The sequence below is a fragment of the Hypanus sabinus genome, chromosome 6 (assembly GCF_030144855.1).
Source record: "Hypanus sabinus isolate sHypSab1 chromosome 6, sHypSab1.hap1, whole genome shotgun sequence".
NCBI lineage: Eukaryota > Metazoa > Chordata > Chondrichthyes > Myliobatiformes > Dasyatidae > Hypanus > Hypanus sabinus.
In genome coordinates this window covers 59,645,288-59,664,420 of record NC_082711.1, presented here as the reverse complement: position 1 = coordinate 59,664,420, position 19,133 = coordinate 59,645,288, and the positions used below count along the sequence as shown (strand labels likewise).

The window sequence follows — 19,133 nt, the reverse complement described above, 5'->3', positions numbered from 1 at the left end:
TTCATCACTTTCACCAATGGAAGACACTAAGGTCAATACTGAAACCTTACAAATAAGTTAAATTTTACTAAAATACAATGCCTGACATGAATTCACTCTGCAGGCCAATCCTAATAACTAATGTTGCGAAGTGCTGATACAAGGGTAGAGTCACTTTCCATTTCTCTTCTTCCCTGAATTAAAGCAGCCTGGACCACAGCAACCCTTCACAACATTCATGACTGGATTTTAATTGGCCAATTCTCATTGGCTGAGTGGTAATTTCCATGCATCTGGATAGTAACGTTTTCTACGTTAGAGTACTGTTCATCAACTACAGAATCAACTTCAAAAGAATAATTCTGAGTTAACTTATTTCCAAATTCCTAAACCTGGGAGTCAATATCTCCTTGTGCAGAGGATCCTTAACCTCCTAAGCAACAGACTGCAATCAGTAACGACAAGCACAAGCACGTCCATCACAAATATGGCCGCCTACTCTACTCTGACACAGCTCAGCATATCAGAGAAACCAGCCTACCCTCCATGGACTCTCACTAAACCAAATAAAGCAGCCACCATAATCAAAGATCCCACCCAAGCTAGACATTCTTTCCCCTCCCTCCTCCCACCAGGCGGAAGTTACAAAAGCCTGCAGGAACGTACCACCAGCTTCAAGGACAGCTTCTATCCATCCCGTTGTTCTAAGACTATTGAATATTTCCCTCGTATAATAAGACGGACTTCGACCTCACAACCTGCCTTGTTGTGACCATGTACTTTACTCTTTACACTTTCCCTGTACCAGATACTCTTTTCTGCACTCTGTTACCTTGTGAAGTCTCAGTGCATTGCTACAAATTAACCTGCATGGATGGTATACAAGACAGGTTTTTCACTGCACCTCTATACGTGTGATCCTAATAAGCACATTGACTGCTGTTCAAATGCATTTTAACTTGACATTTGCCAAGCAAATCTGAAAAATTTAGCTGTATTTGGGAAGCAAAATTAATAGAGCAATAGGGAAGAGTATCCCCATTTCAGCTTCTACATAAAGGATCATTTCACCACAAAATGAGGAATAATGACCGTTTGTTATGTATTAAAATCCCTCATCAGGATTTCTGCGCAGCCAGTGATAATTCAATTAACATCTATTATAAATGTGGATTTCCATCCGTGCCGGGATGAGTGTTGAGCTCACAACTCGGCCTCGTTAAAAAAAAACTGCCGTGAAAAGGAGGGGGGACCACTCACAGAATCTTTCCTCCAAGACAACCACTTGAAAAAAGTGATCGCCAAGGCTCTAGCAGACTATGGCACACAAAAAAAAAATGTGGATAGGCAAGGGAAGATACCAGAACTACATCAAATTACTGTACCTGTAATGGATCTAGATCATTGCTGTCGTGAGGTATTGCTGACTCTGCTCTCTGAAAACTGGGTAGCCATTGTTTAAGGCTTTTCATCAGGTATGTTTTCCCTTCCTGTAAATGCAGAAAAAAGTTTTAGAAAGTGCCATGTCAACCAGGAAATTGCCATGACAATAATGAATCATTCCTGATTCAGAATACAGAACCCTGAAAATATCAACTGTGCATCTGTCTATGCTTATTCTCTCTGCATGGTTTCTGCCACACAAGTTCACTATCATATACAGAGATTTATTCCCAAATCAAATGAATAGAATTCTGATACAAACCAGCTGTGAACTGGCAAAATGATAGAATGTCTTATGGAGCTGAATTACTTTCTCCTGCTGCAAAAAATTCCTATCAATAGGGATGAAGTGCAAAGTAGTGAAATGATGCTACAACTGCAAAGGGCTTTGATAAACTGTTTCCAAGTGATTAAATACAGTTGTGGGCTAGTTATTTAAAGCATGCACTACAGGTTCGATTTACTAGATTGATTTCAGAAATGAAAGCATTGTCTTTTGAGAATGATTTACAACTCACTGGTGATCTTGCAGAAATATGCAAGGTTCTGAGGGTTTTGACAGGATAGATACTTCAGGAATTTCATTGGGTATATTCTGAAGGTGTTTCCTACCCAGAGAATCTAGAACCAAGTATCATTGTTCAGAATAAAAGGATCTCCATTAAGGTCTCCTGATGAAGAGGATTTTTTTTTTAGAAAGGGGACTGTGAATCTTGGGATTCACTACCCCAGAGAGCTGCAGGTGCTGACTCAAGAAGTAACAGTTCACTTTTTTGTGGTTGACCATGGGGTGGACCACCTTGGATCTAACCACCACTACTCAGCGCAGCTTCAATTTTTAAACTCTGCTCACTGCAGCTTGGTAGTTCAGAGCTGCAGCTTAGGTGCGTTTGACCACCTACTCCAAAATGAGGCTCAGTTCTGGGTTCAGTTATTGCTCCAGAATGAAAGAAATGAGGGACAGATTTGCCCCAAAAGTGATGATCTGATTTATTTTAATGTAATTGCTGATATTCATTAACAGTTTAGCCATTTTTATAATTTTATTTTATATTAGTATGTTTCATTAATGGTGACACGTTTTAATATAATTTATATAAATTTTTGCAATCCTGACATTCGGTGCTATATGCACGCACGTTCTTCCTGCAAATGCATGGATTTCATCTCTCCCACAACACAAAACACATACAGGCTGGTGGCTTATATGACCACAGTAAGTTGCCCCTGGTGTGCAGGGAACTGATAGAATGAAAGAGAGTTAATGGGAGTGTATTGAGAATAAAATGACATTAGTGTGGATTTTAGTTCAGCACAGACTTGGTGGACCAACTGGCCTGCTTGTGTGACATATGATTCTGACTTTATAGTGCATTGCAATTTATCTGAAAAACTATTATCATTCTGTGTAGAAGGAAGATATAGTAACCATATAACCATATAACAATCACAGCACGGAATCAGGCCATCTCGGCCCTCCTAGTCCGTGCCGAACTCTTAATCTCACCTAGTCCCACCTACCCGCACTCAGCCCATAACCCTCCAATCCTTTCCTGTCCATATACCTATCCAATTTTAACTTAAATGACACAACTGAACTGGCCTCTACTACTTCTACAGGAAGCTCATTCCACACAGCTATCACTCTCTGAGTAAAGAAATACCCCCTCGTGTTTCCCTTAAACTTCTGCCCCCTAACTCTCAAATCATGTCCGCTCGTTTGAATCTCCCCTACTCTCAATGGAAACAGCCTATTCACGTCAACTCTATCTATCCCTCTCAAAATTTTAAATACCTCGATCAAATTCCCCCTCAACCTTCTACGCTCCAATGAATAGAGACCTAACTTGTTCAACCTTTCTCTGTAACTTAAGTGCTGAAACCCAGGTAACATCCTAGTAAATCGTCTCTGCACTCTCTCTAATTTATTGATATCTTTCCTATAATTCAGTGACCAGAACTGCACACAATATTCTAAATTTGGCCTTACCAATGCCTTGTACAATTTTAACATTACATTCCAACTTCTGTACCCAATGCTTTGATTTATAAAGGCCAGCGTTCCAAAAGCCTTCTTCACCACCCTAACTACATGAGACTCCACCTTCAGGGAACTATGCACTGTTATTCCTAGATCTCTCTGTTCCTCTGTATTCCTCAATGCCCTACCATTTACCCTGTATGTTCTATTTGGATTATTCCTGCCAAAATGTAGAACCTCACACTTCTCAGCATTAAACTCCATCTGCCAACGTTCAGCCCATTCTTCTAACCGGCATAAATCTCCCTGCAAGCTTTGAAAACCCACCTCATTATCCACAACACCTCCTACCTTAGTATCATCGGCATACTTACTAATCCAATTTACCACCCCATCATCCAGATCATTTATGTATATTACAAACAACATTGGGCCCAAAACAGATCCCTGAGGCACCCCGCTAGTCACTGGTCTCCATCCCGATAAACAATTATCCACCACTACTCTCTGGCATCTCCCATCTAGCCACTGTTGAATCCATTTTATTACTCCAGCATTAATACCTAACGACTGAACCTTCTTAACTAACCTTCCATGTGGAACTTTGTCAAAGGCTTTGCTGAAGTCCATATAGACTACATCCACTGCCTTACCCTCGTCAACATTCCTCGTAACTTCTTCAAAAAATTCAATAAGGTTTGTCAAACATGACCTTCCACGCACAAATCCATGCTGGCTACTCCTAATCAGATCCCGTCTATCCAGATAATTATTAATACTATCTCTAAGAATACTTTCCATTAATTTACCCACTACTGATGTCAAACTGACAGGTCTATAATTACTAGGCTTACTTCTAGAACCCTTTTTAAACAATGGAACCACATGAGCAATACGCCAATCCTCCGGCACAATCCCCATTTCTAATGACATCTTAAAGATCTCCGTCAGAGCTCCTGCTATTTCTACACAAACTTCCCTCAAGGTTCAGGGGAATATCCTGTCAGGACCCGGAGATTTATCCACTTTTAAATTTCTTAAAAGCGCCAGTACTTCCACCTCTTTAATTTTCATAGGTTCCATAACTTCCTTACTTGTTTCCCACACCTTACACAATTCAATATCCTTCTCCTTAGTGAATACCGAAGAGAAGAAATCATTCAAAATCTCTCCCATCTCCCTCGGCTCCACACGTAGCTGACCACTCTGATTCTCTAAGGGGCCAATTTTATCCCTCACTATCCTCTTGCTTTAAATATAACTGTAGAAACCTTTCAGATTTACTTTCACCTTATTTGCCAAACCAACCTCATATCTTCTTTTAGCTTTTCTAATCTCTTTCTTAAGATTCCTTTTACATTCTTTAAATTCCTCAAGCAATTCCTTTACTCCATGCTGCCTATATCTATTGTAGACATCCCTCTTTTTCCGAACCAAATTTCTAATATCCCTTGAAAACCATGGTGCTTTTGTAAAGGAGGTTTCTTTTTTTTCTTTGTTACTGTTGGGAAAGGGTTTCCTTTTGTTAACTAGCAGGAATGCTAATTTACTGATAACGAGAATGGTATTCCTTTGTAAACCAAATGGGGATTAATGTTCTTTCTTCTGAGTCTGTAAACTTTTGTTGATGGGCTTTTGGGCAGATCGGCGCGAGGGGGTCGAGAGAGAGGACGCAATGCTCTAAGCTGGGCGAGGATCAGACCCCAAAGGGGGGTCCGAGGCCGGGAGATTCTCCGGGGGGGGGGGGGGGGGGGATGAAGCTAGATGTGCTTGGTTGACCACTCGGAGGATCCTGAGCTGTTTGGAGAGTCGAGGAGTTCGGAGGGTCCTTAGCTGCGAGTCGAGGAGTTCGGAGGGTCCTTAGCTGCGAGTCGAGGAGTTCGGAGGGGATTGAATGGTGGCTAGAAGACTTCAGTAATTGAGCTCCAACGGTTGTGCACGAAGTGGTTTGGACTTTGATAAGTTTGGCGCCTTTTCTTTAATTTTCTCTTCATATATACTGTATCGTTATTAATCACTTAGTTATAGTAACCTTTATAAATTGTACTCATTTAATCGCATATGGTGTACTGTCTGGTTTTGGGCGAGGTGGGGACATCACACAGCACCCACACCAGCTGATTACCCAGTTTGGCGGGGCCGAAGGCTGCTCCCCCTAGACAAGAACGAGCTGAGCGAGCCTGAGGCGACCCAGGGGGTTACATTGTGGGGTGCTCGTCCGGGGTTGATTTCTGTGGAAGCTGTGTGATCACCCTCTTTAAATTGTGTCTGCGGCGAAGAGCTGGTGTGCCTTTGTGGGTGTGCGATTGCTGGTTATCGCTGTGTGTGTGTTGGGTGGGGTGGTTGCTGTTGGTAGCAATTGTCGTTGTTCGAGTTCCGACTAGTGCTGACGAAATGGTGGTGGGACCATGGGTTGTCCGTACTGTTTGGAGAGTGAGGAGTGACAGGTTGGGATGTTTCAGCAGTGGTGGGCTCCGCCCGGTTATTGGAATAATGTCCAGCCCTAAAGGGGCGGAGGCGTGGGCGGAGCGGACCTCTCAGTTGTTGGGTGAGTGGCAGTGCTTGGCTGAGGAAAAGCGACAGGGACGGGTTGAAAGTTTGAGTAGGTGGGCTGGTGACTTTGTTAGAACTGTCAGGCCCAATTACCTCGAAGTGACCGCTGCCAGTTCTGGGAAAGTGTGGGAAAATGCGTGTGGTTCGACTGGAAGTCAAATGCCGCAGGTGGGGGGCTTATTATATCTGTGGCAGGAGATTGGTGGGAAGTTTTTAGGGTATCCCTTTTTGCCTAGGGGGGCAGATAAATTGCTTGTGGTGCCAAGGGGATCTGTCAAGGGGATCAGTTGTTCCGTTGATTCGAGAGGTGTCGGGAAACTTAGAGGAGGCCCAGTGGGAGAACGGCTTGGGGTCTCTGGGGGAGCACGTTCCCAGCAACGTACCAAGGAACTCCCGAAAGGAACAGACACTATTCCTGAAGGCTTAGAGGGGCCATGCGCACAGGTGTTGTTATGGATGGATGGAAGTCAAGTTAAAGTCATCCTCGGCACCGGGGCGCCGGTGAAGTTGCTGTACAGTTTGTTTCATAACCGTTATTGGAAGCATTTACCCTTGACAACATTGAGGACACTGGAGAATCGGGGTACCAGTGCCGGTGATTATCCAGACGACGGTTGTTGGTCAGTGAAAATGGAGTTCTTAGAGGCAAATGTGGAGGAGACTGAGGTTCATGAATCGTTAATGCTGATGTGTCCGGACCCTGTTGAGACTGGCAGCGTTTCTGTTCTAGAGAGAACCAAAATCCTGCTGGTGCGCTTGGGGGCCTGCCCGGAGGAGGTGGGTGAGCGCTGTTTGGAGGCATTGTCGATGCACCCAGGGTTTCGAGCTGCTTGTGCGGACGTGTGTAGCAGCATTGGGCTGATACCGAATTCAAACAAGAGCCAGTGGTGGTATGGCCTGGGGGAAGTATCTGAGGGTGAGACCCTCTTCGTGGACGCTGTGAAATACCACAAGGGAGGGGAGTTGACTGCTGAAGACACCTCGGAGAGAGAGAGGTTGCGGCGACTGGCCCCGACAGCCGTGGAAGATGTAGGCAGCGTGTGTATGGATTATATTGCGTTGAAGAGGCGCACTGTCAGTGACCAGAATATGGCCCTGAGGGCCAGAGAGGCGATGGCCTGTCTGAGTGGTGTGAAGTGGTTTAAGGTGCTGGATCTGAGGAGTGGATGTTGCCAGATCCCGATGAGTGGGGCCGACAAGGAGAAGATGGCCGTTATAAATTCCCTAGGAGTCTTCGGGTCCGAAAAGATGCCACAGGGCATATCTGGAGCCCTTGCAACCTTCCTGCGGGGCAGGTGGAAGACCATAGGGGATGTGGAGGCATTTGGAGTTTTGGTGTATGTGGATGATCTCTTGGTATTTGGATTTGCCTCAGGAGAATATGAAGTGAGGTCGTTGCAGGAGCAGCTGAGAACTACCGAGTTAAAGTGTTTTCGGGACACGTGCCAGGGCTGGCGAAGGTCGCAGCTCGTGAGTGACTGTCTCTACGGAATCAAGTTTGAAATGAAGACGGAGAGACTGGAGAAAGTGATCTGGAACCATTCGGAAGACTTACAAGTTGGAGAGAATGAAGAAAGTTGTCTGACTGAGGGTAATAGCAAACTGAGAACCCGGAGAGGGGAGTTTGCAGAGGTGAAGAAATTACAGACGAATCTCAGAAGAGAGAAGCGGAAGCTTGAAGGGAACCTGGAGATGACCATCGACAGTTCAAATGAAGTGCAAAACCTGAAGGTTGATCTGGAAGAAGTCATGAGGAAGAAAAAGCTGGAGAGAAGTGCAGTGAATACTGAACAGGAGGCTGAAGAGACTGTGGGAGCAGTGCAGGCCACGTGTTTCCGTTTGGAGAAGATCAAACAGCAGCTACCGATCACAGGAATGAGGAAGAATACAGATTCGATGGATGATGTGCTGGATGCTGACTTTTGCTAACTTTCCCTCGATTGAGGAAGAGACCTTTGGCCCTTCTCCCATTGAGTCAGGTGTAGCGGGGAGGGTTAGCTGTGTGCAGTGTGGGGCATGAGTGAGAGGTTGAGAGAGGAGTTGGTAGTGGGCCCAAGGTATCCCCAGTTGTGTCCGAGCCTAAAGGGTTTAGGTGAAGGGGTATGGAGGCCTCAGAAGGGTTAGGGAACTCCCAGATAGTTGGCCTAAGTAGCGCCTGAGGAACAGGGCGTGAGGGTTACTGTGTGGGGAAGAGATGTCACTGTTTGTGCTTGGGTTACGGTGTGTTGGCAGGAAAGGTGGCGAGTTATTTAGTAGTCATGAGGACATGACTTTTATTTGGTGGAGGGAGAGTGTAAAGAGGGTTTCTTCTTTTTTGTTAACTAGCAGGAATGCTAATTTACTGATAACGAGAATGGTATTCCTTTGTAAACCAAATGGGGATTAATGTTCTTTCTTCTGAGTCTGTAAACTTTTGTTGACGGGCTTTTGGGCAGATCGGCGCAAGGGGGTCGAGAGAGAGGATGCAATGCTCTAAGCTGGGCGAGGATCGGACCCCAAAGGGGGGTCCGAGGCCGGGAGATTCTCCGGGGGGGGGGGGGGGGGGATGAAGCTAGATGTGCTTGGTTGACCACTCAGAGGGTCCTGAGCTGTTTGGAGAGTCGAGGAGTTCGGAGGGTCCTTAGCTGCGAGTCGAGGAGTTTGGAGGGGATCGAAAGGTGGCTAGAAGACTTCAGTAATTGAGCTCCAACGGTTGTGCACGAAGTGGTTTGGACTTTGATAAGTTTGGCACCTTTTCTTTAATTTTCTCTTCATATATACTGTATCGTTATTAATCACTTAGTTATAGTAACCTTTATAAATTGTACTCATTTAATCGCATATGGTGTACTGTCTGGTTTTGGGCGAGGCGGGGACATCACACAGCACCCACACCAGCTGATTACCCAGTTTGGCGGGGCCGAAGGCTGCTCCCCCTAGACAAGAACAAGCTGAGCAAGCCTGAGGCAACCCAGGGAGTTACACTTTCAAACCTTTAACCTTTCCTTTCAACCTAACAGGAACATAAAGATTCTGTACCCTCATAATTTCACCCTTAAATGACCTCCATTTCTCTATTACATCCTTCCCATAAAACAACTTGACCCAATCCACTCTCTCTAAATCCCTTCGCATCTCCTCAAAGTTAGCCTTTCTCCAATCAAAAATCTCAACTCTAGATCCTGTCCTGTCCTTCTCCATAATTATATTGAAGCTAATGCTATTGTGATCACTGGACCCGATGTGCTCCCCAACACATACATCTGTCAGCTGACCTATTGCATTCCCTAACAGGAGATCAAACACTGCCCCATCTCTAGTCGGTATTTCTATGTATTGTTGCAAAAAACCATCCTGCACACATTTCACAAACTCTAAACCATCCAGCCCTTTTACAGAATGAGCTTCCCAGTCTACGTGTGGAAAATTAAAATCTCCCACAATCACCACCTTGTGTTTACTACAAATATCTGTTATCCCTTTACACATTTGCTCTTCCAACTCACGCTCCCCATTAGTTGGCCTATAATACACTCCTATCAGTGTTACTATACCTTTCCCATTACTCAATTCCACCCAAATAGCCTCCCTAGAGGAGCTCTCTAATCTATCCTTCCAAAGCACTGCCATAAGATTTTCTCGGACAAGTAATGCAATACCTCCTCCTCTGGCCCCTCCTACTCTATCACACCTGAAGCAACTAAATCCAGGAATATTTAGTTGCCAATCACACCCTTCCTGCAACCATGTTTCACTGATAGCTACAACATCATAATTCCAGGTATCAATCCACGCTTTAAGCTCATCCACCTTTCTTACAATGCTCCTAGCATTAAAATAGATACATTTACGATACTCTCCACCCCCTCCTCTCTTTTCATCCCTAACAATGCATTCAAATTTATTATCCTTTTCTTTCTTCTCCCCTACATCTTTGGGCTGATTGCATCCCTTCTCCTGCCTTTCCTCCCTCACACACTGTCTATTTACTTGCTCTACTGGTGAACTAACCTCCTCTCCCATTGTTTTCTCAAATTGATTCCCGCCCCCCCATCTCACTAGTTTAAAGTCTGCCCTGTAGCCCTAGCAAACCTCCCCGCTAGGATATTGGTCCCCCCAGGATTCAAGTGTAACCCGTCCTTCTTGAACAGGTCACGCCTGCCCCAGAAGAGGTCCCAATGATCCAGAAACTTGAATCCCTGCCCCCTGCTCCAATCCCACAGCCACGCATTCATCCTCCACCTAATTCTATTCCTACTCTCACTGTCGCGTGGCACAGGCAGTAAACCTGAGATTACTACCTTTGTGGTCCTTCTTCTTAACTGCCTTCCTAACTCCCTATACTCTCGTTTCAGGACCTCTTCCCCTTTCCTACCTATGTCATTGGTACCTACATGTACCACGACCTCTGGCTCCTCACCCTCCCACTTCAGGATATCTTGGACGCGATCAGAAACGTCCCGAACCCTGGCACCAGGGAGGCAAACTACCATCCGGGACTCCCGATCACCTCCACAGAACCGCCTGTCTGAACCCCTGACTATCGAGTCCCCTATTACTATGGTCCTCTTTCTTCTATCCCTACCCTTCTGAGCTACAGGGCCGTCCTCTGTGCCGGAGGCCCAGCCACTGTCACTTCCACCAGTAAGGCTGTCCCCCCCAACAGTACTCAAACATGAGTACTTATTGTCAAGGGGTACAGCCACTGGGGTACTCTCTAGTACCTGCCTCTTCCCCTTCCTGACCGTGACCCACCTATCTGCCTCCCATGGTCCCGGAGTGACCACCTGCCTGTAACTCCTCTCTATCACCTCCTCACTCTCCCTGACCAGGCGAAGGTCATCGAGCTGCAGCTCCAGTTCCCTAACTCGGTCCCTCAGGAGCTGCAGTTCGGTGCACCTGGCGCAGATGTGGATGTCCGGGAGGCTCGGAGACTCCAGGACCTCCCACATCCGACACCGAGAACAACAAGCTGCCCTCACACTCATACTTCCCGAAAAACTGAAAAATAACAAGAACTAAAAGATAAGCCTACTGTGCCCTCTTCTGCCTAAGCCCCCTGAGCCCAAGCCCTACACTCCGCTGCCCGCAAACGAAGCTGCCCGCTTCTTAAGGCTACGTTCTATTTATATCTTCCCTCCTTCCCAGGCCTCCTCACGCGCCTGCGCAGTCCCGCCTTTCAGAACTCCGATCTGAGACGCAATTGGACAATTTGAAAATGGTCGCCACCGCACTTCCTCTCAAAGCCTCGCTGTCCTCTTCCAAAAGAGGACTGCTGAAAGACAAATTATTGACTAAATTAAAATAAATTAAAAATCAGACAAAACTACCAATACCTGTTGCTGTTCAGTACTGAAAAGATAACTAGCCATCAATTGCAAGGCTTCAGGGTTTTCCGGATCATATGCCAAAGCATTTCCCAAAGCTTCTTGGCACTTAGTTGAAGCATCTTCCTCTGAACTGTGAACAAAATAAAAGTACACCTGGTTTAATTGAGATAAAATTTTGACAACAGTTACTCATTAAAATGCAATGTTAATAATACAATTACAACTGATTACATAAGTCATGAGCATATAACAAACTAAATATATAACGTTAACCAAACAGAATCTGTATTTGCATTTATAAACAAGCACTCCCAAGCTCCTCCACACAACAGCATGTAGTAATCTTTTGCCAATTAAATAATAATCTAATCATCTACTTTTTCTTCCGAAGTGGATGACCTTGCATTTGCCAACACTGGTTTCCATTAGCCAGACCCTTGGCCACTCACTTAACCTTCCTATACATCTCTGCAGATTTTCTACCACCTTTGCAAATCAGCTTTTCAACTCAATGTAGTGTCATCAGCAAACTTATATATGCTACACTCACTCATTTGTCCAAATCATGAATACCATCATTAACAGTTGCAGGACCAGCACCACCCCCTGTGGCACTCCACCAACCACTGACTGTCAACCAGAGAAATACCAATCAATCCCAACTCTGCCTTCTGTTGGTTAACCAATCCTCTATCCCGGCAAATCACTACTCCCAACTCCATGCATCCTTATTTTGTGGATTATTTTTAATGGGGCACTTTATCAAACACCTCCAGAAATCCAAGTATGCAACATCCACCTGTCCGCTCTACACACTGTATTTGTTATATCCTAAAGAACTTCAGTAATCTGTCAAACTGGACCTGTCCATCCTGAATTGTGATGAAACCATTTCTATCAAGATGTCTCCTTATTTCTTCTTTACTTATAACTCAGCATCAAGCTTCCTTCTCATAAGTCAGATGTTCATACTTCCTGGCAGAGATTTAATAGGATTGTGTACCCTTAACTATACATTCATTTATCTGTAATAACTTTTCTCTCTTTTCCTTATCATATGACTACCTTTGCTTCAAAAGTATTCACAGCCTCTTTTTGAGGCATGGTAGCATAGCAATTAGTGTAACACTGTTACAATGCCAGCCATAACCAAACGGGGTTCAATTCCCGCTGCTTTTTATAAGGAGCTTGTACGCTCTCCCTGTGACCACGTGGGTTTCCTCTTGGTGCTCTGGTTTCCTCCCATGTTCCAAATATGTATGGTTAGAATTAATGAGATGAGGGGGTGCCATGGTTGGCACTGGAAGAATGAACTTTACAGCCTTCTGTGAGAAAAAAAATGGTACCTCATCTATGACTCAAATGCTGGTAGGCCAAATTTGAAACAGTGACCAATAGTTGCAGGTTCTCTAATGCAAGGACAATCACCTCCACAATCATTTTATGAAAATCCATCAGGGTTTAAATTGTTTCATTCAAGTATATTTTAATTTTTCCAGTCTCCGGTGGATATGACCAATCTGTTCAACGTTTTCCTACAAGACAACCCGCTGAGCTATTAATCTAATGAAGCTTCTCTGAACAGATTAGTATTCTTCCTAAAATGAGAGAATAAATATTATACAGTGCTACAAATGCTGCGAAATACAGATGCTGCGAATACCCTATACAACTGAAAGAAAACCTCCCCTTTTTAAGTCAATTTCCTTTTCTGCTGCTTTTCATAATTACTTGCATACCTCCATGCTTGTCTTTTGCAAATTGGAACAATGAGACTCTCAGATCCCCCTGCATCTTAGTTCTTTCACAGTTTGGATACAATGATTTTTTTTTAGCCATGTCAACATAAATAATGTTACATTTTCTCATGTCACATTTCATTTGCCAGATCTTGGCTCAATCACATAACCAATTTCCATTTCTTCTTGTGGCCTCCTTATGTCATTTTGACATTCTACTTTCCTAAACACCTTCTTGTCATCAGTAAACTTAACGACCAGTACCTTCATCCAAGTAATTTACTGTAAATACAATGTGAAATGTGAATGCCAGCACTGATCCCTATAAGCACACAATTCATCACAACTTGCAGTTATCTCCAGCTCTGTTCCTTGTTTCCCAGCCAATATTTTATCTCTGCCTATATGTTACCTCCTACTATGAGATGTTAGTAACCTTTGATATGGTATCCTATCGAATGTTTTCTGGAAATCTAGATCCACTGGTTCTCATTTATTCACTGCAGGATCAACTTCTTCAAAGATTTCTAATATGTCAGACCTGGTTTCCCTTTCACAAAAAGTTAGCTTCTTCTGATTACATTGATATTTTTGATGCTAAAAAAGACTGTACTACAAAACTACAGCATTCAAAAACACAGACTTCTTACTTTAAATTAACTCAATTGAATGAAAACATGTAATTTATTTCATTTTTACTTCTTTCCATTGCAATGAATGTCCTTGCTGTTCCTGCTGCAGATATAATTTGGCATGGACTCAATGCACAGATTTCCCAGAATTAACTTCTGAAGTTTTCTAATGCTAATGATGTGGCAGAGCATAAGCAATACCCCACTCTTGAGTTGTCCAAAATTGAGTAGCCCCACACTGGAGCCTATGAAGTGATCCACTACGAGAGAGATTAGAAATTTTGTTTCAGCAGGCATATCACCTTTATTCTCACTAACGAATGAGTTTCCTTATCTTCTTTCACCATGGTAAATCTGCAAGTGCCAGCTTTTAACCTGGTGAACCATCACTGCACTAATCCAATTGCAGGTATGTCCATCCTTCAAGAGGTTGACCAGACCTGTATTCAGTATTCCAGAGGTGTGGCCCAGTAGCCTAGCAGCTTGTGTAACACTTTACAGCCCCAACAATCAGGGTTCAAATCTCACCACTGTCTGTACGTTCTTCCCGTGCTCACTAGTTTCCTCCTACACAGAGTTGTGGAGGACGCCAGTGCAGGACAACACTTGTGGGCTGCCCCCAGCATATCCTTCAGCTGATCTGGTTATTGATACAAATGATACTTCTCACTGTCTGTTTTAATGTATATATGACAAATTAAGTTAATTTAATCTAACCTAATCTCCCAACCAAGAACAGAGGTAAATCGCACAAGAACATAAGTAAATATTGACAGTCCTAAATGGAGCAACACACACAAAATCCTAGAGAAACTCTGCAGGCCAAGCAGCATCTAGGAAAAGTTACAGGCAACGTTTTGCGCCGAAACCCTTCGGCAGGACTGGAGAAAAAAAAGTTGAGGAGTAGATTTAAAAGGTGGCGGAGGGAAGAAAGAAAAAGGGGGAAGGAGCACCAGAGGGAGACTATGGATGGGCAAGGAGACAAGGGCGAAGGGGATGGGAAATGGTGAAGGGGTGGGGGAAGCATTACCAGAAGTTAGAGCAATCAATGTTCATGCCATCAGTTTGGAGGCTACCCAAGTGGAATATAAGGTTTTGTTCTTCCAACCTAAGTGTGGCCACATCACGACAGTGCAGGAGGCCATGGATGGACAATTCAGAACGGGAACTGGAATTAAATGGGTGGTCACTGGGAGATCCCACTTTTTCAGCTGGACGGAGCATAGGTGCTCAGCGAAGTGGTCTTCCGATCTACATCGGGTCTCACCGATATACAGGAGGCCACATCGGGAGCACTGGACACAGTATATGACCCCAACAGACTCACAGGTGAAATGTCACCTCAGCTGGAAGGACTGTTTAGGGCCCTGAATGGTAGTGAGAGGGAGGAGGTATAGGGGCAGGTGTAGCACTTGTTCCACTTCCAAGAATAAGTGCCAGGAGGGAGATCAGTAAGGAGGGACGAATGGACAAGGGTATCATGTAGGAAGCGATCCCTGTGGAAAGCAGAAAGTGAGGTGGAGGGAAAGATGTGTTTGGTGGCGGGATGCCGTTGGAAGTGGCGGAAGTTACAGAGAATTATGTGCTGGACACGGAGGCTGGTGGGCTAGTAGGTGAGGACAAGAGGAACCCTATTCCTGGTAAGGTGGCGGGAGGATGGGGTAAGAGTAGACATGCATGAAATAGAAGAAATGTGGTTGAGGGCAGTATTGTGGAGGAAGGGAAGCCCCTTTCTTTGGAAAATGAAGACACCTCCTTCATTCTAGAATGAAAAGCCCTCATCCTGAGAACAGATACAGCGGAGACAGGGGAGTTCAAACAAGGGGAAGGCATCTTAAATGGAGTTCACTGCAGATGTTTCAGATAACATATTTACATGTCTTAGACAACCTAGGTAACGGGTTCTCTAAAAAAAAAGGTAAAATGAGCGATATAGAAATCTGTTCATCTAGAATTCAGTACAGTATCGTATTTCTCACAATATGTAGATTAGTTTAGGCAATTACCACACATACACTTATGCAGAATCTGGATAAATAAACCCAAGAAAACATGAAAAAGACAACCTGATGGGGTTAATGGAGGAATGGGAAGTCTTGTGGAAAATACAAACACCAGAAAAAAATCTTGGGCTGAATAGTCTGCTTCTACACAATAAACACTGTCCAACACTATATAACAACTATCTGAAGTTTACCAACTTGATCTCTATTTACAATTCAATAAACCCAACATGTGCATGGATGAGGATTTCTTTGCCAAATGTATAACTGCTGCTTCTCTTTCAGTCCCCCATAGCCTTTCCTTTACTCAAATAAAAAGCACGATTCTTCAGAAAGCAAAATAGGACTCAATAAGCAATACCACCACGACTTCATAAAGCACCTGCAATAGAGTGTCATATCCAGAGACCCTAATTAACTAAAGGCACTACATGCAGTGGTGAAAAGAAAGATAACTGGAAAGGACAAGAAGGCCAAAAACAACTGACGCAGAAATGTCCAAGGGTGCAAGCGCGGGGGGGGGGGGGGGGGGGGGGGGGGGGGGGGGTTATGTGGACAAGAAAGGGCAGGGCTATGGAAGGATCTGGGAATTTTAACTAGTAAATCAATACCAGACTCAAAATGATGAAGATGAAAGCAGTCCACTTTTGCAAGAGCCCTGACATATTTGCACTAGTGAACCATAATAAGTGAAGCAAACAAAAGTATCACAAAAAATGACATCCACAAAAACTGCAAATTATTGGTTTGAGCACATCTGATTCATATTGACTGTAGAATTTGATGATTCAGCCAGACTATGTCGGGATTTAAAGCTGCTTCAAATATTAATAATCTTCTTTGTTCAGTATTACATATTGTTTACAAGTTGCTTACGTTTCAGTTATTCTGTCAGGGGTCATATAAAATCTTTCAATTGTAATGAATGGCTTCTAATTCACTCCCATCTACCTACTGCCAGATATTCTATTATATTGCGGCCAATATGTACTAAATACACACCACCAGCTCCTCAAAATTTAAGGTAAAAGTATCACCTTGAAATTAACAATAACTCTTTGGGTTTGAGTAATTTTTAAAGCGCATTGTATTCTAATATTAAACACAATGACTAACTATGAGGGGCCTGACACTGAAGAAATTTTATCGCATTTTTTTATCAACTTTTGTGATGTCTGCAACATTGACAGAGCTAACATTTATTAGTCAACCCAAGATATCACAGGTTGATGCAATTCAGTGTTTTTCTAGTTAAAAACTAACTGCACTGCCATATCATTGCTGTCACCTTTATTGCCAACAACTTTATTTTATTAATTTTAAATTGAATTCAAAATTCTAAATCTTGAGAGATGATTTGCAGGATCAATTTTTTCTTTTTTTTTTTGTTATCAGCCCAGAGTCAGGTGCAATGAGTGATATTAGACTTTATGGCTAAAACACATATACTTTACCAGAGTAACAGCAGCAAAGACAGTCATTGAGTTTTCCAGCATAGAATCAGGTCCTTTGATCTAATCAGACTACACTGGACAAAGCTAATCCGATTTGCCTAGACTTGGCCTATATCCCCTAAACTTTTTTTCTTTCATGAACCTTTCCAAATATCTTTCAAATGCCTTAACTACTTCTCTGCCAGCTTGTTCGATATACCCACTCCTCTTTGCAAGGTCCTCTTTAGGACTATATAACCTCTGTAACATCATCCCTCCGCCTCCTTTGCTCCAGGAGAAACAGTCCCAGTCTATCTAACCTCTCCTTATACTTCAAGTGCTCCAGACCTAGCAACAAGCCTTATGAATCTCTTCTGCACCCTTTCTAGTTAAAATCGCATCTTTCACATACAGTCTCACCAACATGTTGTACAATTGTAACGCGTCCCAGTTCCTGTACTGCTAACACAAATGAAGACAAGCATATCATGTGCCTTCTTCGCCACCAGGTTTACCTGAGTCATCTCTTTCAGGCAACTATGTACTTGCACTCCTAAGTCTCTGTTCTACAACACTTCCCAGAACCCTGCCATGATTTAATTTCAACAAAACATAACACTTTGCACTTGTTTCCGTTGAATTTCTTTGCCCACTTTCCCAGATGAACCAGATCTTGTTGTAACGTTAATCAACTTCTTCACTATCCACTATATCACCTAATTTGGTGCCATCCACAGACAATATTCATACCTCCTGCATGCTAATCCAAATTTTTAATATGTCAGAAACAATGGTGGACCCAACAAGGAATCCCTGAAGCACACCACCGCTCACAAATTCGAGAAACAACTCTTCCCTGTCAATCCTTGCCTTTCCAAATGGTGCCAGTAACCTACCATAATTTATTGCAGAAAGCTCACTAAACTACTAGATGCTCCTCATTTTCTAGATATACTTCTTTTGGACAGCGATCGATAGTCTGCAGCCTGTAATTTCCCTCTGAAGGATGTACTTGTGAGCCAGGCACGTCACGCACCTCCTGGGGCGAGCGAACTAGACTCTCGGAGTGCAGTAACGACTGGGGCGACCATCGCTGGGGGCGGATGCTGATTCGATGCCTGATGGCAAAACACAAACCCATTCCTCTACGCCGATTAAAGCGTTGAGCAAGACTAAAATCAGAGGATGAGAGCAGAAAACGAACAGGTATTCTGTGCCATCTGGCTGCATTGGACCATTCTCACTCTCTTCTTGTTGATTCTGTCGGGTGGGAGGTGCAAGAGTCTTGGGACCCCAGCGCCAGGTTCAGGAGCTGCCGGGCTCCTGGACAGTCTTCAATAGCCTTAGCACCGGACAGGCTCTGCTGCTCTGGGCTCACTTTCAGGGACACTGCACTTCATGCTCCAGGTGTTTCTGTACTTCTTTTTATTATTTGCGCAATTTGATCAAGGAGCTGCAGACTGCATAATATAGGCTTCAACAATCAGCACTTGCCACAGCCCTGAAGTGGCCTGCAGCATTTGTGCTCCTGGACCAGTCTCACTTGCCTCAGCGCAGACAAATGCAATCCAGTTTGTTGTCTCCCACTGAGTGAACACAGGAGGACAGAACTAATGGGAGGGCAGCCCCCAACCCAGAATCCAGCAATACATAGCCAACTTGTGTCTCCCTCACCGACAGTCACAATGGAGGGCAACCCCAAGGCACCAGGGCCTGGTCCACATCACAAACGAGGTCACACAGCTCCTCAGCCATCAGTCTCACCATTGAATCAGTGAGTCAGGCTCGCAGTATTCTGCACTATCAACTTCCAATAGGGTCTTCCGATCACAACAAAAACGTCCACAACAAACACCTGCAACAGCTGTTGGTCCGCACTCCATCTCTGCGCATCACTTCTGACACCTTCTATCCTGAGTGAATGAAGCGGGTTCCACCACTATCCAGCAACTCACTGGTGGGGTCGACCTAAGGTACTTTCTGTTATTAATATCCAGCAGCATCTTATGATCGTGAAAAAGATGTAAAGGATGAACAATTACGCCTTTGTTTGTACCCAGG

At 44.0% G+C, this 19,133-nt stretch overlaps 1 protein-coding gene across 3 annotated transcripts in view; it reads right to left on the bottom strand.

The window, feature by feature from the left end:
* Nucleotides 1–19,133, bottom strand: part of si:dkey-12j5.1 (uncharacterized) — a 610,757-nt gene that overhangs the window by 388,345 nt on the left and 203,279 nt on the right. For all 3 annotated transcript variants that reach the window (XM_059972254.1, XM_059972253.1, XM_059972252.1), the window contains exons 6-7: nucleotides 11,272–11,395; nucleotides 1,365–1,469 (exon numbers count right to left, since the gene is read on the bottom strand). In XM_059972254.1, coding sequence (XP_059828237.1) covers nucleotides 1,365–1,469; nucleotides 11,272–11,395 — 229 coding nt within the window. The remainder of the gene's footprint in view (nucleotides 1–1,364; nucleotides 1,470–11,271; nucleotides 11,396–19,133) is intronic.